This window comes from Ambystoma mexicanum, chromosome 7p, assembly GCF_040938575.1.
Source record: "Ambystoma mexicanum isolate Mex_15411 chromosome 7p, UKY_AmexF1_1, whole genome shotgun sequence".
Classification (NCBI taxonomy): Eukaryota; Metazoa; Chordata; class Amphibia; order Caudata; family Ambystomatidae; genus Ambystoma; species Ambystoma mexicanum.
In genome coordinates this window covers 647024217-647038773 of record NC_090939.1, presented here as the reverse complement: position 1 = coordinate 647038773, position 14557 = coordinate 647024217, and the positions used below count along the sequence as shown (strand labels likewise).

The following is a 14557-nucleotide window of genomic DNA, read 5'->3' as shown; positions in this document are numbered from 1 at the left end:
GTACCGGGTCAGTTGGTGGACCAATGTCGAGGATATCCATAAGGTCATCCTGAACAAACTCCCCCGGGGGAGCAGACCATCCTAAGTACTCGGTGACCCTAGACATAAGGCGCCGGTACGAAGAATCAGCATGACTGCCAGGCTCAGGCCTACAGAACTCCACCTCCGGAGAGGTGTCCACCCCACTAGCATCATGTAGGGACTGCCTCTAGTCCTCAAACTGGCTATGGCCCGAGAGAATCTCGTCTGGCACCGTGTCCGGCACCATGCCATCCTCAGAGCCCTCATCCACCTCTGAAATGAACTCCAGATGGCGGTAAGAAGGCACAGAACTTGAACCAAAGCCATGCTTGACCTTGGCGAGAGCCTTTCTAGGTGGTTCCCCCGAGCCATGGGGTACCCCCGTCGACACAGCGTCGAAAGGCATCGAGTGAATCGGCGTTGACGCCGAGCGTGGCATCGACGGCGCCGACACAGTCCTCAAGGCCGGGGCCCCGAGCATGTCCCTCGACGGCCGGAACGCCGATGGCGTCGACGACTTCTTCGAATGCAAGCCCTCGAAAGAGTCAGTCAACTACCTCGGCACCACCGGCGTCAACGTCTTCCGTGAAGACACCACAGGTTCACACGGTCTCAAGCGCATCGAGGACCGGGACCTGGACCGAGCATGCCGAGAACGATTCCCCTTGTCCGAGCGGGACCTTTCCCGCGAATCGTGACAACCACCCGAGGCCAAAGGCGTGCGAGCGGTGTCTCTCGGCAGATCACGACCGACCCCACTCGGAGGTGCGGACGGACCAGTGCCCTGCGATTCGAGAATCGCCAACATTTTCTTCCCGAAGGAAGCCCATTCCTCCGGTGTCGCATGCTTGGTGGGGTAAGCGACCCGCCGACGGGCAGAGTCCTCGGATGAGGACGGGAAAGGCAATCCGATGACGGCGCTTCTGGAGTGCCTCGAAGAGGCAGAGGAGTGGCGAGACCGACTCCGGGACCGAGACCCACTGGACTTCCGACGACGATGCAGAGTCTTGCCCCTCGAGTCGTCCGTCGAAAGCCCCGCAGACCTCGACTTCCGGGGCTTGGACACCTTACCTACCGATAACAACTTCTTGCGCTCCCGCAAGGCTTTCGACGTGAGCGACTGGCAGTCGACACATCCGTGTCATGGGCCTCCCCGAGGCACCAGAGGCAGGCGTTGTGCGAGTCCGTGACCGACATCTTGGACCCACAGTCCCCGCACTTCTTAAAGCCCGGACGCCGTGTGGAAGACGAGGTAGACATCTTCACGAAGAAATACTTCACAAACACCAAACAGGTTCGAAGAACCGTGAAACAACAGAAACTCCAAAGAGTCAAGGCGCGCCAAGATTCCCGAAGCGAACACGTTCGCGGAAAAAACGGAACTGAGGCTACGGGCGTTGTGCGTCCTACTTATAACATCCAGTGACGTCGGCCGTCGGAGGAGGTCCACGAGGGCGGCGTATCGACGTCATTGACACAGGACGCAGACGCCGAAGATTTTCCGAAGCAGCACAGCTCTGGTGATTACGGTCATACATATGGAATACGTCGGAGGACCCAATCCCCTCGAAGTTTGTATTTCTCCTATTTACACAGGACCTATTGTGATGAATCCTGCAGATTCCTCACAGTGACCCTGCCTAAAGCCTCCACTTACTTCTTTAGTAGTTCTTGGTGTTCGTTGAGGTACCTCTAGGACACTGTGTCTAACACCCATCCGTCTGATGTTATGCCCTTCCATGTGTCGGTGAAATGGTTTATGCACACTCCTACTGGGAATGAAGGAGATGGGACCCGAACCTTGGAGCATTGTTTATTGGTGGCGGACGACCCATGTGTGGATTGTTCTTTACCTCGTGGTTTACCTCTGCACATATACCTGGAGGGTGCAGAGTACGTGCCCCGCTGTCCCCGATATCTGGCAAACGAACTAGACCCTGTCTATATCTGGTGGGAAATTGGCTGGGTATAGGTTGCTGACCAAAAGGACTGTTTGCTGGGAAACCTCAGTTTTCAAAGGTCCTCCCGGAGATTTGCCCCAGTGTCATCAGGGTGTTGTGCTCCTTACCACTCTGTACAGCCTCATCTACTGCCGGCCTGGGTTTCCTCCATTGGCTTATCTAAAAGGAAAGCCTGTATCTCTGGCTTAAATTCTAGAAGGCGACCCTATTCACAGTTAAGTGCTTTTACATCTTTAATTATTGCTATCAGACAGACGAAGGCGAAGGACATCTGTGTGCATGCATGGACATAGAAGAGCAAAAGAGCATAGGCAAAGGGAGAGAAAAATAAGATTATAGAAAACAATCCACATGAGTTTTCCTTTTAAGTATTCTGCATACATCCCACATCACTGGCAAACAGCAGACCGTTTTGGATTAAAACTTTATTGAAGCTTTTCCAGAAACCAGGCTGATGCCGATGCACTCCCTTCCAGAAACCGCTAATTTTCAAATGTCCTAAACTCATGGAATCCTGATCACACAAAGGTTATTGCAGCAGTAAACAGCAAGCTGTTGACGCCAGACACACCTGTACTTTCCTTCAGGAGCAGCCACAGTTCCCCAATGTCCCTGCACAGCAAGGAGACGAGGCTGAGCTGCAGAGATTTAGTTTAGGAATGTGTTGGGCCGATTGGTCGAGCAGGTGGAAGGAGGGCTTCAGTGTGCTCTTATTCACCACTTAAGGTTTCCCTTTTTCTGCTCCTGGGGTTTTCCTGGCATGTGGGGGGCACTCTGGCAGTATCACAAGTTGGGCCAGGTGCTTTTTCTTCCTATCTTGTTTCAGACTCTGCATGCTGGTCCATTTACTTTGTACATACCTTTATACACACACGGTATGGTCGCCTTTTGTTTCAAGAGAACATATATAATCCGGTTCTGGTATTTCTCAGACTTCCATTGCTATATTTAAAATAAAACAAGAAAAACTTAAAGTCCCAGAATTCCGAGACTAAAACCAAACCTTACCCCAAGTAAGTCACTCACTCCCACATGCGGTCTGCACCCATAGCAGCGCCAGCAGGAGGAGGAGCAGCAGGTGAGTGGGTGCGCTGTCCATGGCAAGGGCCAGGAGTGTGTCTCTGACTGTCTATTCGGTTACACCTCCCTCTCAAGTGTTTTGGTTGGATTGAGCCCGCTAGCACAGGAGCCAAGATTGAAACCAGCTGCAGTGGTCCAACCACTGCAGTTTGGTGGTGCTCAAGCACCTCAAACAGGAAGGGAACTTTTATTTTTATATGGGAGTACAGCCTTTTGTTATTTTGTGGACATAGAATACTCTATAAGGTCGGGACTCTGCATTTGACACTCTTCTAGGAAGGACTTGGAATGAGGGAGCCATATGAGGTCAAGCAATGACAAAAACACACACCACCTCTTCGTACACATATTTAAGCGACGTCTCACACGCACTTTGACCACTGCTGAAGGTTCCACACCATATACATCAAAAAAGCCCCTGCATGGCAAGCCTCAGCCTCATATCCCAGCAACCATCAATCCCAGACTCCCATGACCTTGTGTGAAGATTGGTGCAAATAAATCACTGTTTCATGGAGCGCCTCATTGTCCACATCACTTTGACTCGCCATTTGCACCACATCCATCAAGCAGCGATTAACACTTTCCACCACCCCATTACTTTGGGGAGGTACAGCACTGTCCTCTGGTGTTTTATACAATATTGTCAAAGATACCTTTCTACCTCCTTAGTCACAAACTGTGGACCGTTGTCACACAGTGCACTGGCTGGCGGTGTTGCGCTGCCACCGAAAGCACACAGAGCTCTCACTCCAACAGCCCGCTGCACGCCCTGCTCCACTATACTGGAGGGAGGGCATTCTAACTTAATGGTTCAGCATGGCTTGGTGCCACACCCAATAGACACTGCCAGGCAAGGGGATGCCTTCAGTACTACACCAATAGTTTGCTTCCAACTGCAGTACATGCTGTTAATGGCCTCTGGTATTCACTACGCCATGCTTCGAGCCCAGAGGGCCTGCTTTAAACATTTTTTGTAACATTGGGTGAGATTTGTGGACAAGGAAAGGTTGGTGGACACCCCATCTTTTTGGGACCAGCTATGCTCAGGTCATGAAATCCTTTTGACCTGGGAAGTGGTAACATTTTTTCATTAACTGAGCATCTGAAGTAAGACGCCAAATTCAAGGATTTTACACCATGAACTGCATTTCTTTTTCTTAATTTTATTCTTTTCTCTTGTTTTTTACAGTGATGATATATGTGAATATATACTGCTAAAGTAATTTCAAGTTTGTGAAAAGTCGAGTTCGACTAAAACACAATAAATAGCAAAAAAAAGTCCCCAAGGTGTCTGCTGTCCCCCCAGATTTTATGTGTCTCCTACGCCCCTGCATGCAACACACTAAAAGATCATGAGATATAAAGTTTAAAAAAAGAATTCAAAGTGTTTCATTTAGTTACAATTTGTAGGCAAATATGTTTTCCATTACTTGATTACATTGGTAAGTATTACTTTAGACGTGGTAATACATTTTACCAGCTCCCATATTTTTACATTACATAGAGAAATTGCTTTAACTATTTCTTGATTTTCACTCTGGAATATCACTTAACATTATAATATAGAAAATGTGAGCATTAAGACCTGCACAATAACTTACCCTGAGCTTGAAGAAGTTTGAGTGTAGCTTCTGCTCTGGCTCTAGCATCTCTCTGAGCTTTTGTTAGAAGTTTTCCCTCCTTTTTTAAACGCTCTTTCCTTTCTTTTTCTTTTTGTTTTTTCCTTTCTTTCTTTTCTTGTTCTAAACGTTCCTAAAAACGGCATAAAAAGGTAACTAAAATGCAGGAGTTTTTCTGGTACATTTTTCGGGTAAATCACGCATATCTGAAACGTAACATTTTACAGAAAACGCCACGTCTGGTGTGACATTGCTCAGCGTTTTTTTTTTAAAACACACATGTTAAAAAAAAAACGACTCTGTCCAACTGCTCTTGACTTGAGCGGTCTAGCACACATGTTGCGGTCTAGCACAAGTTTCACACATGCAGCCACTGAGTGGCTGCAAGTCTCCAGCACAAAAACATCAACTTATTTTGTCAACGTGCTCTGGTTAATCAATTGTCGCTATCAATACAAATGAGCTCACTGTAGTTGAAAAGGGTACACAACTCACAAAACGTATTTTGGTGAAAGCTCTTGAAGCCAATTTGGGGCCAAATGGCAGGCAAAAGCGTTACTAATGTTGCACAGCTATTGCACATCGGACACCCTCAATCGTTGTGTCCACAATTGAGACAATGGCTACAATCAAAATGAAAAATAAAAACTTTCATATAAAAAGGAATGTAGCAAAGCCAAGTAGAGTCCACAGAGGCAGAAGCTCATGGATAGAGCGCCACAAAAAGTAAAACGTTTGTGGTTTAACACGCATTTGGGCCAGCTCAAAATTAGGGGTTAGACAAATACTGCTTACCCAGTAATCATCTTTCAGTGGCTTGTATCTGCTTAGATCAGAATCGCATGTTTTGCATAGGATGGCATCTGGCGGCTGGCTCAGAGTATTACATACTTTTTCAAATTCCAAAAACATGGCGTCGACATGGGCATTCCGTTACACTATCCTTATCTTATGTATACAGGGGCCAGTAATCCTTCACTAATCGATACCCTCAGATTGTACGTTTTTCTGACAGGACGTCTGCAAAGTGAATGCAACTGAGAGGGTAGCTGATGTTTTGCATTGTCCCTTTGCATCCTTGCGGGGAGTCAGGGCAGGTGTATGTATTTTTTGTAGCGAAGCATCATACAGGGCACTGGTAAGTCTATCAACAGGTATTTATTTAAGTAAATGGGGAATAAGACCCCCAACAACAACAAGGGCTCCCTACAGTGACACAGAGAAAATCAACTGACAAATTTAGAACGCTGAGATACATTTCAGCTGTATGACCTCATCGGAACTGGAGGTGCTTAGCATTCCATGCCATCCAGCTTCACTATGTTGGGTGGCTCAGGCTGCTCTTGTAAGCAACAACATCATAACACATCTCCTTTTCTTTTTAATAAACATCTTCTTCACAATAAAATGTTTCACACATTACCTCTCTTCACCGTGGCAACTCTATTCATATTCCAAACCTGGCCACCGGCCACTCGCACAGCACCCTTCAACACCGCCACCACTCTTACTGGATCTGAATATAACATCTCACCCTTCTTTTTTACTACTCCTTTCTTTATTCTTACCAAATCACCACATTCCACACGCAACTCCTTCCTACCTCTCCTCTTGTTTTCCCGCATGACCCATTCACTCTTCTTCTTCATGAGAGATCTTCTCACCTCGTCAACAACCACATCAGACTCCCTGCTTCTGCCCAACCAAGGCGGGCACGCTATAGAATAAGGCTTTCGACCTCTCATGAGCTCGAATGGACATAGTCCGGTGGTAGCGTGGGGTGCCATACGTAACGCCCACATCCTATTCTGAATGGTTGCTAACTTGTCAAATCCACACTCTTCCCCCATACGAATGCTTTCCATCACACATCTGTTGAGTCTCTCAACAACTCCATTAGTTTCCGGATGGTACAAAGCCGTCCTCTTATGGCTCACACCACATTTTTCTAAATACCTGGGAAAACACCCACCAGTAAATTGCGTTCCATTGTCCGTGAGAACACTACTTGGAAGACCCTCACCCGCAAAAATTTCTTGCAACACTTTTACCATGCTTTCTCCCGTTATCTCCCTCACAATTCTAAAATCCGCCCACCTAGAGAATAAATCAGCCACCACTACAACAAATCTTCCCCGACCATATCCCAACTCAACAGGTCCTAGTATGTCCATGGCTATATCATTCCAAACTCTTGACGGAACTCCCACATCCACCAGGGGTTGATTCTTAGCTTCCACCCCCCTACCACTTTGGAGACAAAATTGGCACTCACCTAACCGAACTTCGACCTCCCTGTCGAAACCAGGCCACCAGTAATCCGTTCTCAACACTCCCTTGGTTTTCGTAATACCTAAATGACCACTATGCGCCAAATCTATAATCCTTCCCCGAATCCCCTTGGGAGCCACTGCCCTTTCCCATCTAAACAATATACCGTCCGCAACTGACAATTCATCTTTCACTTCCCAAAAGGGTTTTTCTTCCTCCGCTAACGCCGCTTTGCTGGGCCAAACTGCGGACTCAACATATGACATCCCCTTTCTCAATGCCACATCTTTTCTTATTTCCTCCAACCACTCTTCCTTGGATACGATACCCTCTGTACCTACAAACACCATTTCCATCTCATCAGTCTCTATTCCGTCCTGAGAATGAACCTTTACTCTCGACAGACTGTCCGCTAATATGTTTTCTTTTCCCGGGATTACTTCCATAACAAACCTGTGGGCCTGCAATCTGGTGACCCATCCAGCCACCCTGCGAGATATTTTGTCCAGACCTTTCGTCTCAAAAATAACTTTCAAGGGTTTGTGATCTGTACGGATCACAAATTCCACCCCCCATACAAACTTTTTAAACTTCTCTACTGCCCAGTAACATGCAAGGGCCTCCTTTTCCAGGACCGAATAACGTACTTCCGCACCTTTCAACCCTCGTGAAGCATGAGCTATTATAATTTCTGATCCATCATCTTGTTTCTGTGCTAAGACAGCACCCAGGCCGCCCTCACTCGCATCCACCGTAATAATCGTCAACTTCCTGGTATCAAAGCATCCTAAAGGTTTCGCCATATCAATTTCTTCCTTGATTCTGTCAAATTCTACTTCACATTCACGACTCCAAACAAAGTCCGCACCTTTCCTCAGAATCTTTCTCATTTCCACAACCTTTGCAGCATAATTCTCCACGAACTTCTGGTAAAACTCTGCCATACCCAAGAATGAACGCAGTTCACTCTTGGTTGTTGGTCTCTCAATCTCTTTTATGGAGTTGATAATGCTTTCCTTGGGCTTCACCCCTTCACATGATACCTCATGACCCAGGTATACTACCTCGGATACTGCAAATTTGCATTTCTCTTCCCTCAAGCTGATGCCTCTCTCCTCAAATATTTTTAGGACCGCATACAAACTTCGGTCATGCTCCTCCAACGTCTCACAGCATATCAGCACATCATCCTGAAAACAGAACACACCCGCTACACATCCAAGTAACCGATCCATAATTTTCTGAAATACTGATGAAGCTGATGCCAACCCAAACGGCATTCTTCTAAACTGAAATACACCCTCATGCGTTATGAAAGCTGTAATTTTCCTACAATCTTCTGTCAGCTCGACCTGATGGTATGCCGACGCCATATCGAGTTTTGAAAATACTTTGCCTTTGCCTACCATGGTTAACATCTCACCCATGTTAGGTAAAGGATGCCTGTCAACCATAACGCACTTATTGAGTTCCCGCATGTCTATGCACAGCCTCAAATCACCTGAACTTTTCTTTACCACAACAACTGGCGATACCCATTCCACACCTCCTGCTCTCTCAATCACACCCATTTCTAACAGTTTCTTGAGCTCATCTTTCACCCCTTCCCTCAAGGCGAATGGTACCGACCTAAGTTTAGCCGCGACAGGCACACTCCCCTTTTTAGGACAATTTGGTGTTGAAACCCCTTCACTTTCCCCAAACTTTTCTCGAAAATTCCTTTGTGTTTCAACACATATTTGCCTGATCCTGTGCATGACCCAGATACTTGGAGCACCTGTTCAGGATGATTGGGATCCAACCGGATACCTAGACTCTTCTGTTCTCTCCATCCTAATAGAGACTGCCCCTTTTTAGTGACATATACCTTGCCCTTACAACTCCTTCCCTTGAACTTAAATTCACTCCATTCATAACCCAGCAGATCAATTCTGTCTTGATTGTATCCACCGGGACATATATCCGGGCAAATCAAACGGCTTACCACTCCACGCATCTCCTTCTCAAACACATTTTTAGATACTAAAGTTATTTTCGAGCCTGAATCTGCCATCATGGACACATCACGACCATTCACATTCACTATTGCATATGGTCGCTCACAGTCATCTGGATCACCGTCCATCACAACATTAACAGTATTAACGATGACATTTGGCACTGGAAGCATCACTTCTTCATCCGACGATCTGCTGTCATCATCTTCATTTACATACAGTACTTTTCTTTGACTTGATTGTCCAAACTGGTAGTTTTTACAACAATTTGCAAAATGACCTCTCCTCTTGCACTTTGCGCATGTGGCCTTACGCCCTGGACATACAATAGATGAAGCAAAATGTGTTCCACTAGCACATCGAAAGCACAGTCTCTCCTCTTTTTTCTCAGATCTCTGCACTGTCTCTTGGTTTTTCTTTTCCTCACCCCCAATTCTGTTCGACTGCTTGTTTCTTCCTCGCCTTTTGCTTTTGTTATTTCCTACATTCAAAACTTCACTTTTGCTTTCCTTATGGTCATTAGCTTCACCTTTTGATAGTTTGGCAACACATGCTAACGAGTGTTCGACTCGCTTCGCCAAATCCAACACCTCATCCAGGTTGGGGTCATCTTTCAGCCACAACTCTTCGCGTATTTTATTTGACCCGCAGTGTGTCATGAACTGGTCCCGAATGTGTTCATCAAATGTCACTTGGAACTTGCACGTCAATGCTAAATGTCGCAGGGCCGTCACATACTCCTCGACTGATTCGCCCTGTGTCTGCATCCTCATGCGGAAATTATATCGTTCCAGTATGGTACTGGTTTTAGGATTGAAATGCTTGTCCAGCTTGACCAAAGCCACGTCAAACTCATTCCCAGCATCGCCCTCGCTGCCTTCTCCCGTTGGCTGTGGCAGAGTCTCATAGATTCTCTGGCCTTCATACCCCAAGAAATGCAACAATAGTGCCAATTTCCTTTCACTAGAATATGACGTTCCGCCAGCAGCTTTTAAGTAATGTGCAAATCCCTTTCGCCATTGAGCCCATGGTATCTTCGCAGGTCCTGGTATCGGCATAAAAATCGGTGGTCCAGCTATCCCTGGCAAGCCTGCCATGTTGCGTTATCAACACTCCTCAGTTCTCAAATTTCTCACCCCTCAAATGGACGTAACACCTTTGTCTCGCTGCTCGTGCCTCTCTTGTGATTAGCTCTCACCACTTCACCTTTCGCCACTCTCACCCTTAGAAATATTTTTGTCTTCAGTGCGGCAGCGTCTGGTCCTATCACTCTTGATCTTGATATTCCTAATGAAATGTACACAGATATATTTATTTCATGGACCTTCCTCCTCCACTTGAACACATTTGTGTTTCCTCTCTGCTGAATGCGCTTCTACAATACGCTGCGTGTTAATTTTCTCTGGCTAATCCACGCCGCGCGTCTACTACACGCAGCGTGGTAATTTCCTTCGGTTCATCCACGCCGCGCCTCGGCAAAACGCTGCGTATTAAACTCCCTCGACGTTGCGGCTGCTCTACAAAACGCCGCAAGGAAACTTCTTCGGCTCCCCCACACCGCGTTTTTATAAACGCTGCGCGGCACTCTCCTTGTATAAACGGCGCCTTTCGCTTTCCATTCGGCGACCGTGCATTAATTGGAAGCGCAACGCTGCGTGGTAATCTCCTTCTTTAAACGGCGCCTTTCGCTTTACACTTGGCGTCCGTGCACTACCTGAAAGCGCCTCCAAAACGTCACGCCGAGCCTCGACACACCCGCACTGCAACCGGGACACCCGAACCAAAGGCCAACAGCCGCAACGCCAGGTGAGCAGCGCACTTACTTGTTGGATAGATGCCGACGAAAATTTTTTTTGTTGGTGGCCACTCGACGCTGGAACAAAGCGGAGCAGCCAGCACACCATGTATCTTCACTTCTGCCCTTAACTGCCACTACCACGCTGGGGGGAACAGCGGAGTGGCGGTACCTTCATTAAGGTTGCTGGGGGTCCTCACCACATCCCATCCTCGTCGCCATTGTAGCGAAGCATCATACAGGGCACTGGTAAGTCTATCAACAGGTATTTATTTAAGTAAATGGGGAATAAGACCCCCAACAACAACAAGGGCTCCCTACAGTGACACAGAGAAAATCAACTGACAAATTTAGAATGCTGAGATACATTTCAGCTGTATGACCTCATCGGAACTGGAGGTGCTTAGCATTCCATGCCAACCAGCTTCACTATGTTGGGTGGCTCAGGCTGCTCTTGTAAGCAACAACATCATAACAATTTTTAAGTAGAAACAAACTATAGAAAGAATTACTGGGCAAGTAGTTGTCTTCTATGGCTTGTGAATCTGCTGAGAACCAAATGTTTACATAGATTATCAAGCATTACCTGGAGAAGGCGCTGGGCGACTAGTGAGTACAGTACAGTAAAGATGTTTACGTACCACTTACCCTATCTGTAAATCAGCTCTTGTTTGTGTGCCAACAAAACAGCATTGTGCAAAAGTATAAATTGAACTCAAGCTGCAGCTTTGCATATTTCATCCAATGATGCGTTGGCAATAAAGGCCAATGTTGCTCCTGGGTTATACAAAGAATGAGCCCTTGGAGTGAATAGTCATGTTTTATGTGACAGTGAATAACAGATTAATGCACTTGATAATCCCTCAGTTCAGTTCATAAAAGTTTATTAGGAACGTAAAACCCCATCAAACTCACATTCAAATCAACAGTATTACAGATATATCAATGAAAGAATTAAAAATAAGAAATTCATATACATGGCACGATTGCAGGCCATTAGAAATCAAACGTGATCTAAACGCGAGCACATAATGAAAAAAGGCATTTTCGATATATGGGTAAATGCACTGTGCCACGGATAAATCTGTGACAGAAAGAAGAAGCCTTAAGTGCCTCACACCCCACAACCTCAGCAATTGGAAAATAAGTCTCTTTCTCAAGATAAGAAATACAGGGCAGAAGAACAAAAAATGTTGTAGATCGTACACGTTATACCCAGAGCATGCGCATTTCCGCCCAATAATACTATCATTTAACAAAGAAAATGCTGGCGCATATGCGAAAAGAAGGTTTGTCCTAAAGCAGATAATTCTTATTGAGCCAGTAAGCATAACTTGTCTGGGGAGCTATGGTAATGACATTTTTATGATAGAATTGCATGCTTTGTGTTTGCAGCTCAATATCTCTCCTGGTGTTTACTGGAAGAGAGAAAGTTGCGTGCAAGCTCCCTTTCTTCGACCTTGCCGGCCGCCGTTTCTTCATTCAGGAGGCATGTGCGGCCAAGTTTGGGAAAGGTGGTCTTAAGATGGTTTAACAAAGGGGAAGTACCATTGCCATTTGAAGTCATTGCATCTCTCACCAAGTTTTGAGTTAATGATAGGTTAGGGTTTGCCCATAAACGTGACCAACTAATAAGTGGTTGTAGAGATAGGAGTTCCTGTACATGAGCTAGATCAAGTTCTTCATGCAGCAAATACCCTGGGAAACCCTGGGCTACATCCATGATTTCCCTCAGTAACTGATTTTTCGCAAACCTGGGCACCCTTTGACTGCTGATGACCATAAACAGCAGCACTGTAGCTCAATAGCTGTACCGTTTTTTGCTGAATACGGAGAATATGCTTGATTGGCAGCCTGCCCATTCTTGAGCCAAACCTCAAAATTGAGCCATTGATTTGCGAAGCCTTCAAGGTCCGTTTCCTGATATGAGTGGACCATCTTAGGTTGCGTGTGATTGTAACGCCTAATTAATGGAAGGAAGAGACCCATTCCAACTTCCTGCCTTCTACTGATATTACGTTGCCAGGGGGCTACTATTACATGTTAGGCAAAGTTTGTATGCAGTACCCTCTGGAAACACTACAAACAACTCTACTACAGGTATAGGAAACCCAACCTTTGATATAAGCTTGTACTACACAGTTTTGGTAGCGTGTTGAGCAGCGAGGCTTCTCTCAAGAGGGGTCAAGGTGAGCTGTAGGGGAGTTGCACAGAGATTCACTGTTACAAGTATTCAAATAAACTTACACTCAAGGTTTCTTGAATGACATGCGTTACTTACCGTAATAGCATTTCTGATGATTTTATCTGCTTAGATTCACATGCTGTGCATATGGTCCGACATCCAGTGGTAACCAGAGTATTGCATCTCATCTTTCGGGGACCGAAAGGGGATGTCGGCATAGGCGCGTCTATAACACTATCCCTAACGTGACGTGTAGTGTACCCAAAATCCCTAAAGCCCCGAGGTCCCTCCGATTGTATTTTTTCTGCCATGAGGGAGCCCAAGGCTATAGTGAGTGAGTACATAAAGAGAGAAAGTAGTAAGACGTCTATGTTCCTTCCACCCCGAGCGGGGATGTAGGGATGGCGCATGTGAATCTAAGCAGATACAATCATCAGAAATGCTATTACGGTAAGTAATGCATGTCTTCTGATGCTTGTTAATCTGCTTAGAATCACATGCTGTGCATAGACTAGCGAGCAGTACCCGGAGTTGGAGGTGGGTTGTGAGAAGGAACAGTAGAGAAAAGATGTCTTAGTACTGCTTGTCTCACCTGAGAATCAGACCTAGAATGGGTGTCTAGGAAATAGTGTTTTGTAAAGGTGTACAGAACTCCAGGTTGCCGCTTTGCAAATGGACTCAAGGGGAACATTTGCAATGAATGCTATGGATGCCCCAGTGCCCCGAGTAGAATGTGCTCTAGGCTTGAAGGGCAGTTCTCTCTTCGCAAGAGAAACATAGTGTGATGCATTTGACAATTCACCTTGAGATAGCTGATTTAGAGACAGGAATCCCCTTCTCTACCAGCTGCCACTGAAACGAAGAACTGTTATGTTTTCCTCAGTGGTTTTGTTCTTTCAAGGTAGATCATGACTGCCTTGCGCACATCTAGTGTGTGTAGGCTTCTTTCGCCCATGCTAGTAGGGTTCTGGAAGAAAGTGGGTAGTTCGATTGATTGGTTCACATGGAACTTTGATATGAATTTAGGCACAAATCTGGGATGTGTGCGCAGAACTACCTTATCTTTGTGGACTGTAACAAAGGGGTCTAGAACAGAAAGAGCCTGTAGTACGCCAACCCTTCTGATAGAAGTGATAGCCACTAGAAAAGCTGTTTTATAAGTCGGGTCTTTCAGACTTTCTTTATGCATAGGCTCAAAGGGAGCTCCCATGAGCCTGGTTAAAACCACATTTAGATCCCATCCAGGGGCCGGGTGAGAATTGGGAGGATAAATCCTCTTCACCCCTTCCATAAAGGCTTTAATCACCGGTATTTTCCACCATAACACTTTTTGTTGTGACGTGGTGTAGGCTGAAAGAGCAGCCAGATGAACCTCTAGGGAATGGAAGACTAACCCAGTATCCAACAGATGGGTTAGGTACAGCACAATGTGTGGGGGTGAGCAATCGATGGGAGTGACTCCCTTGGAATTGCACCAGATAACAAACCGTTTCAATTTGCTGGCATAGCAATAACGTGTATTTGGTTTTCTAGCTTCCCTGAGTATGTCCATGCACCTCGGAGGGAGTTGTAGGTGTCCAAACTCTATGACCTCAGGAGCCATGCTGCTAAGTTCAGAGTTTGTG

At 46.1% G+C, this 14557-nt stretch overlaps 1 protein-coding gene across 1 annotated transcript in view; it reads right to left on the bottom strand.

Moving 5' to 3' along the window:
- EIF5B (eukaryotic translation initiation factor 5B) overlaps positions 1 to 14557 on the bottom strand; it is a 1211079-nt gene that overhangs the window by 885729 nt on the left and 310793 nt on the right. The window contains exon 6 of the mRNA XM_069636688.1: positions 4667 to 4817. Coding sequence (XP_069492789.1) covers positions 4667 to 4817 — 151 coding nt within the window. The remainder of the gene's footprint in view (positions 1 to 4666; positions 4818 to 14557) is intronic.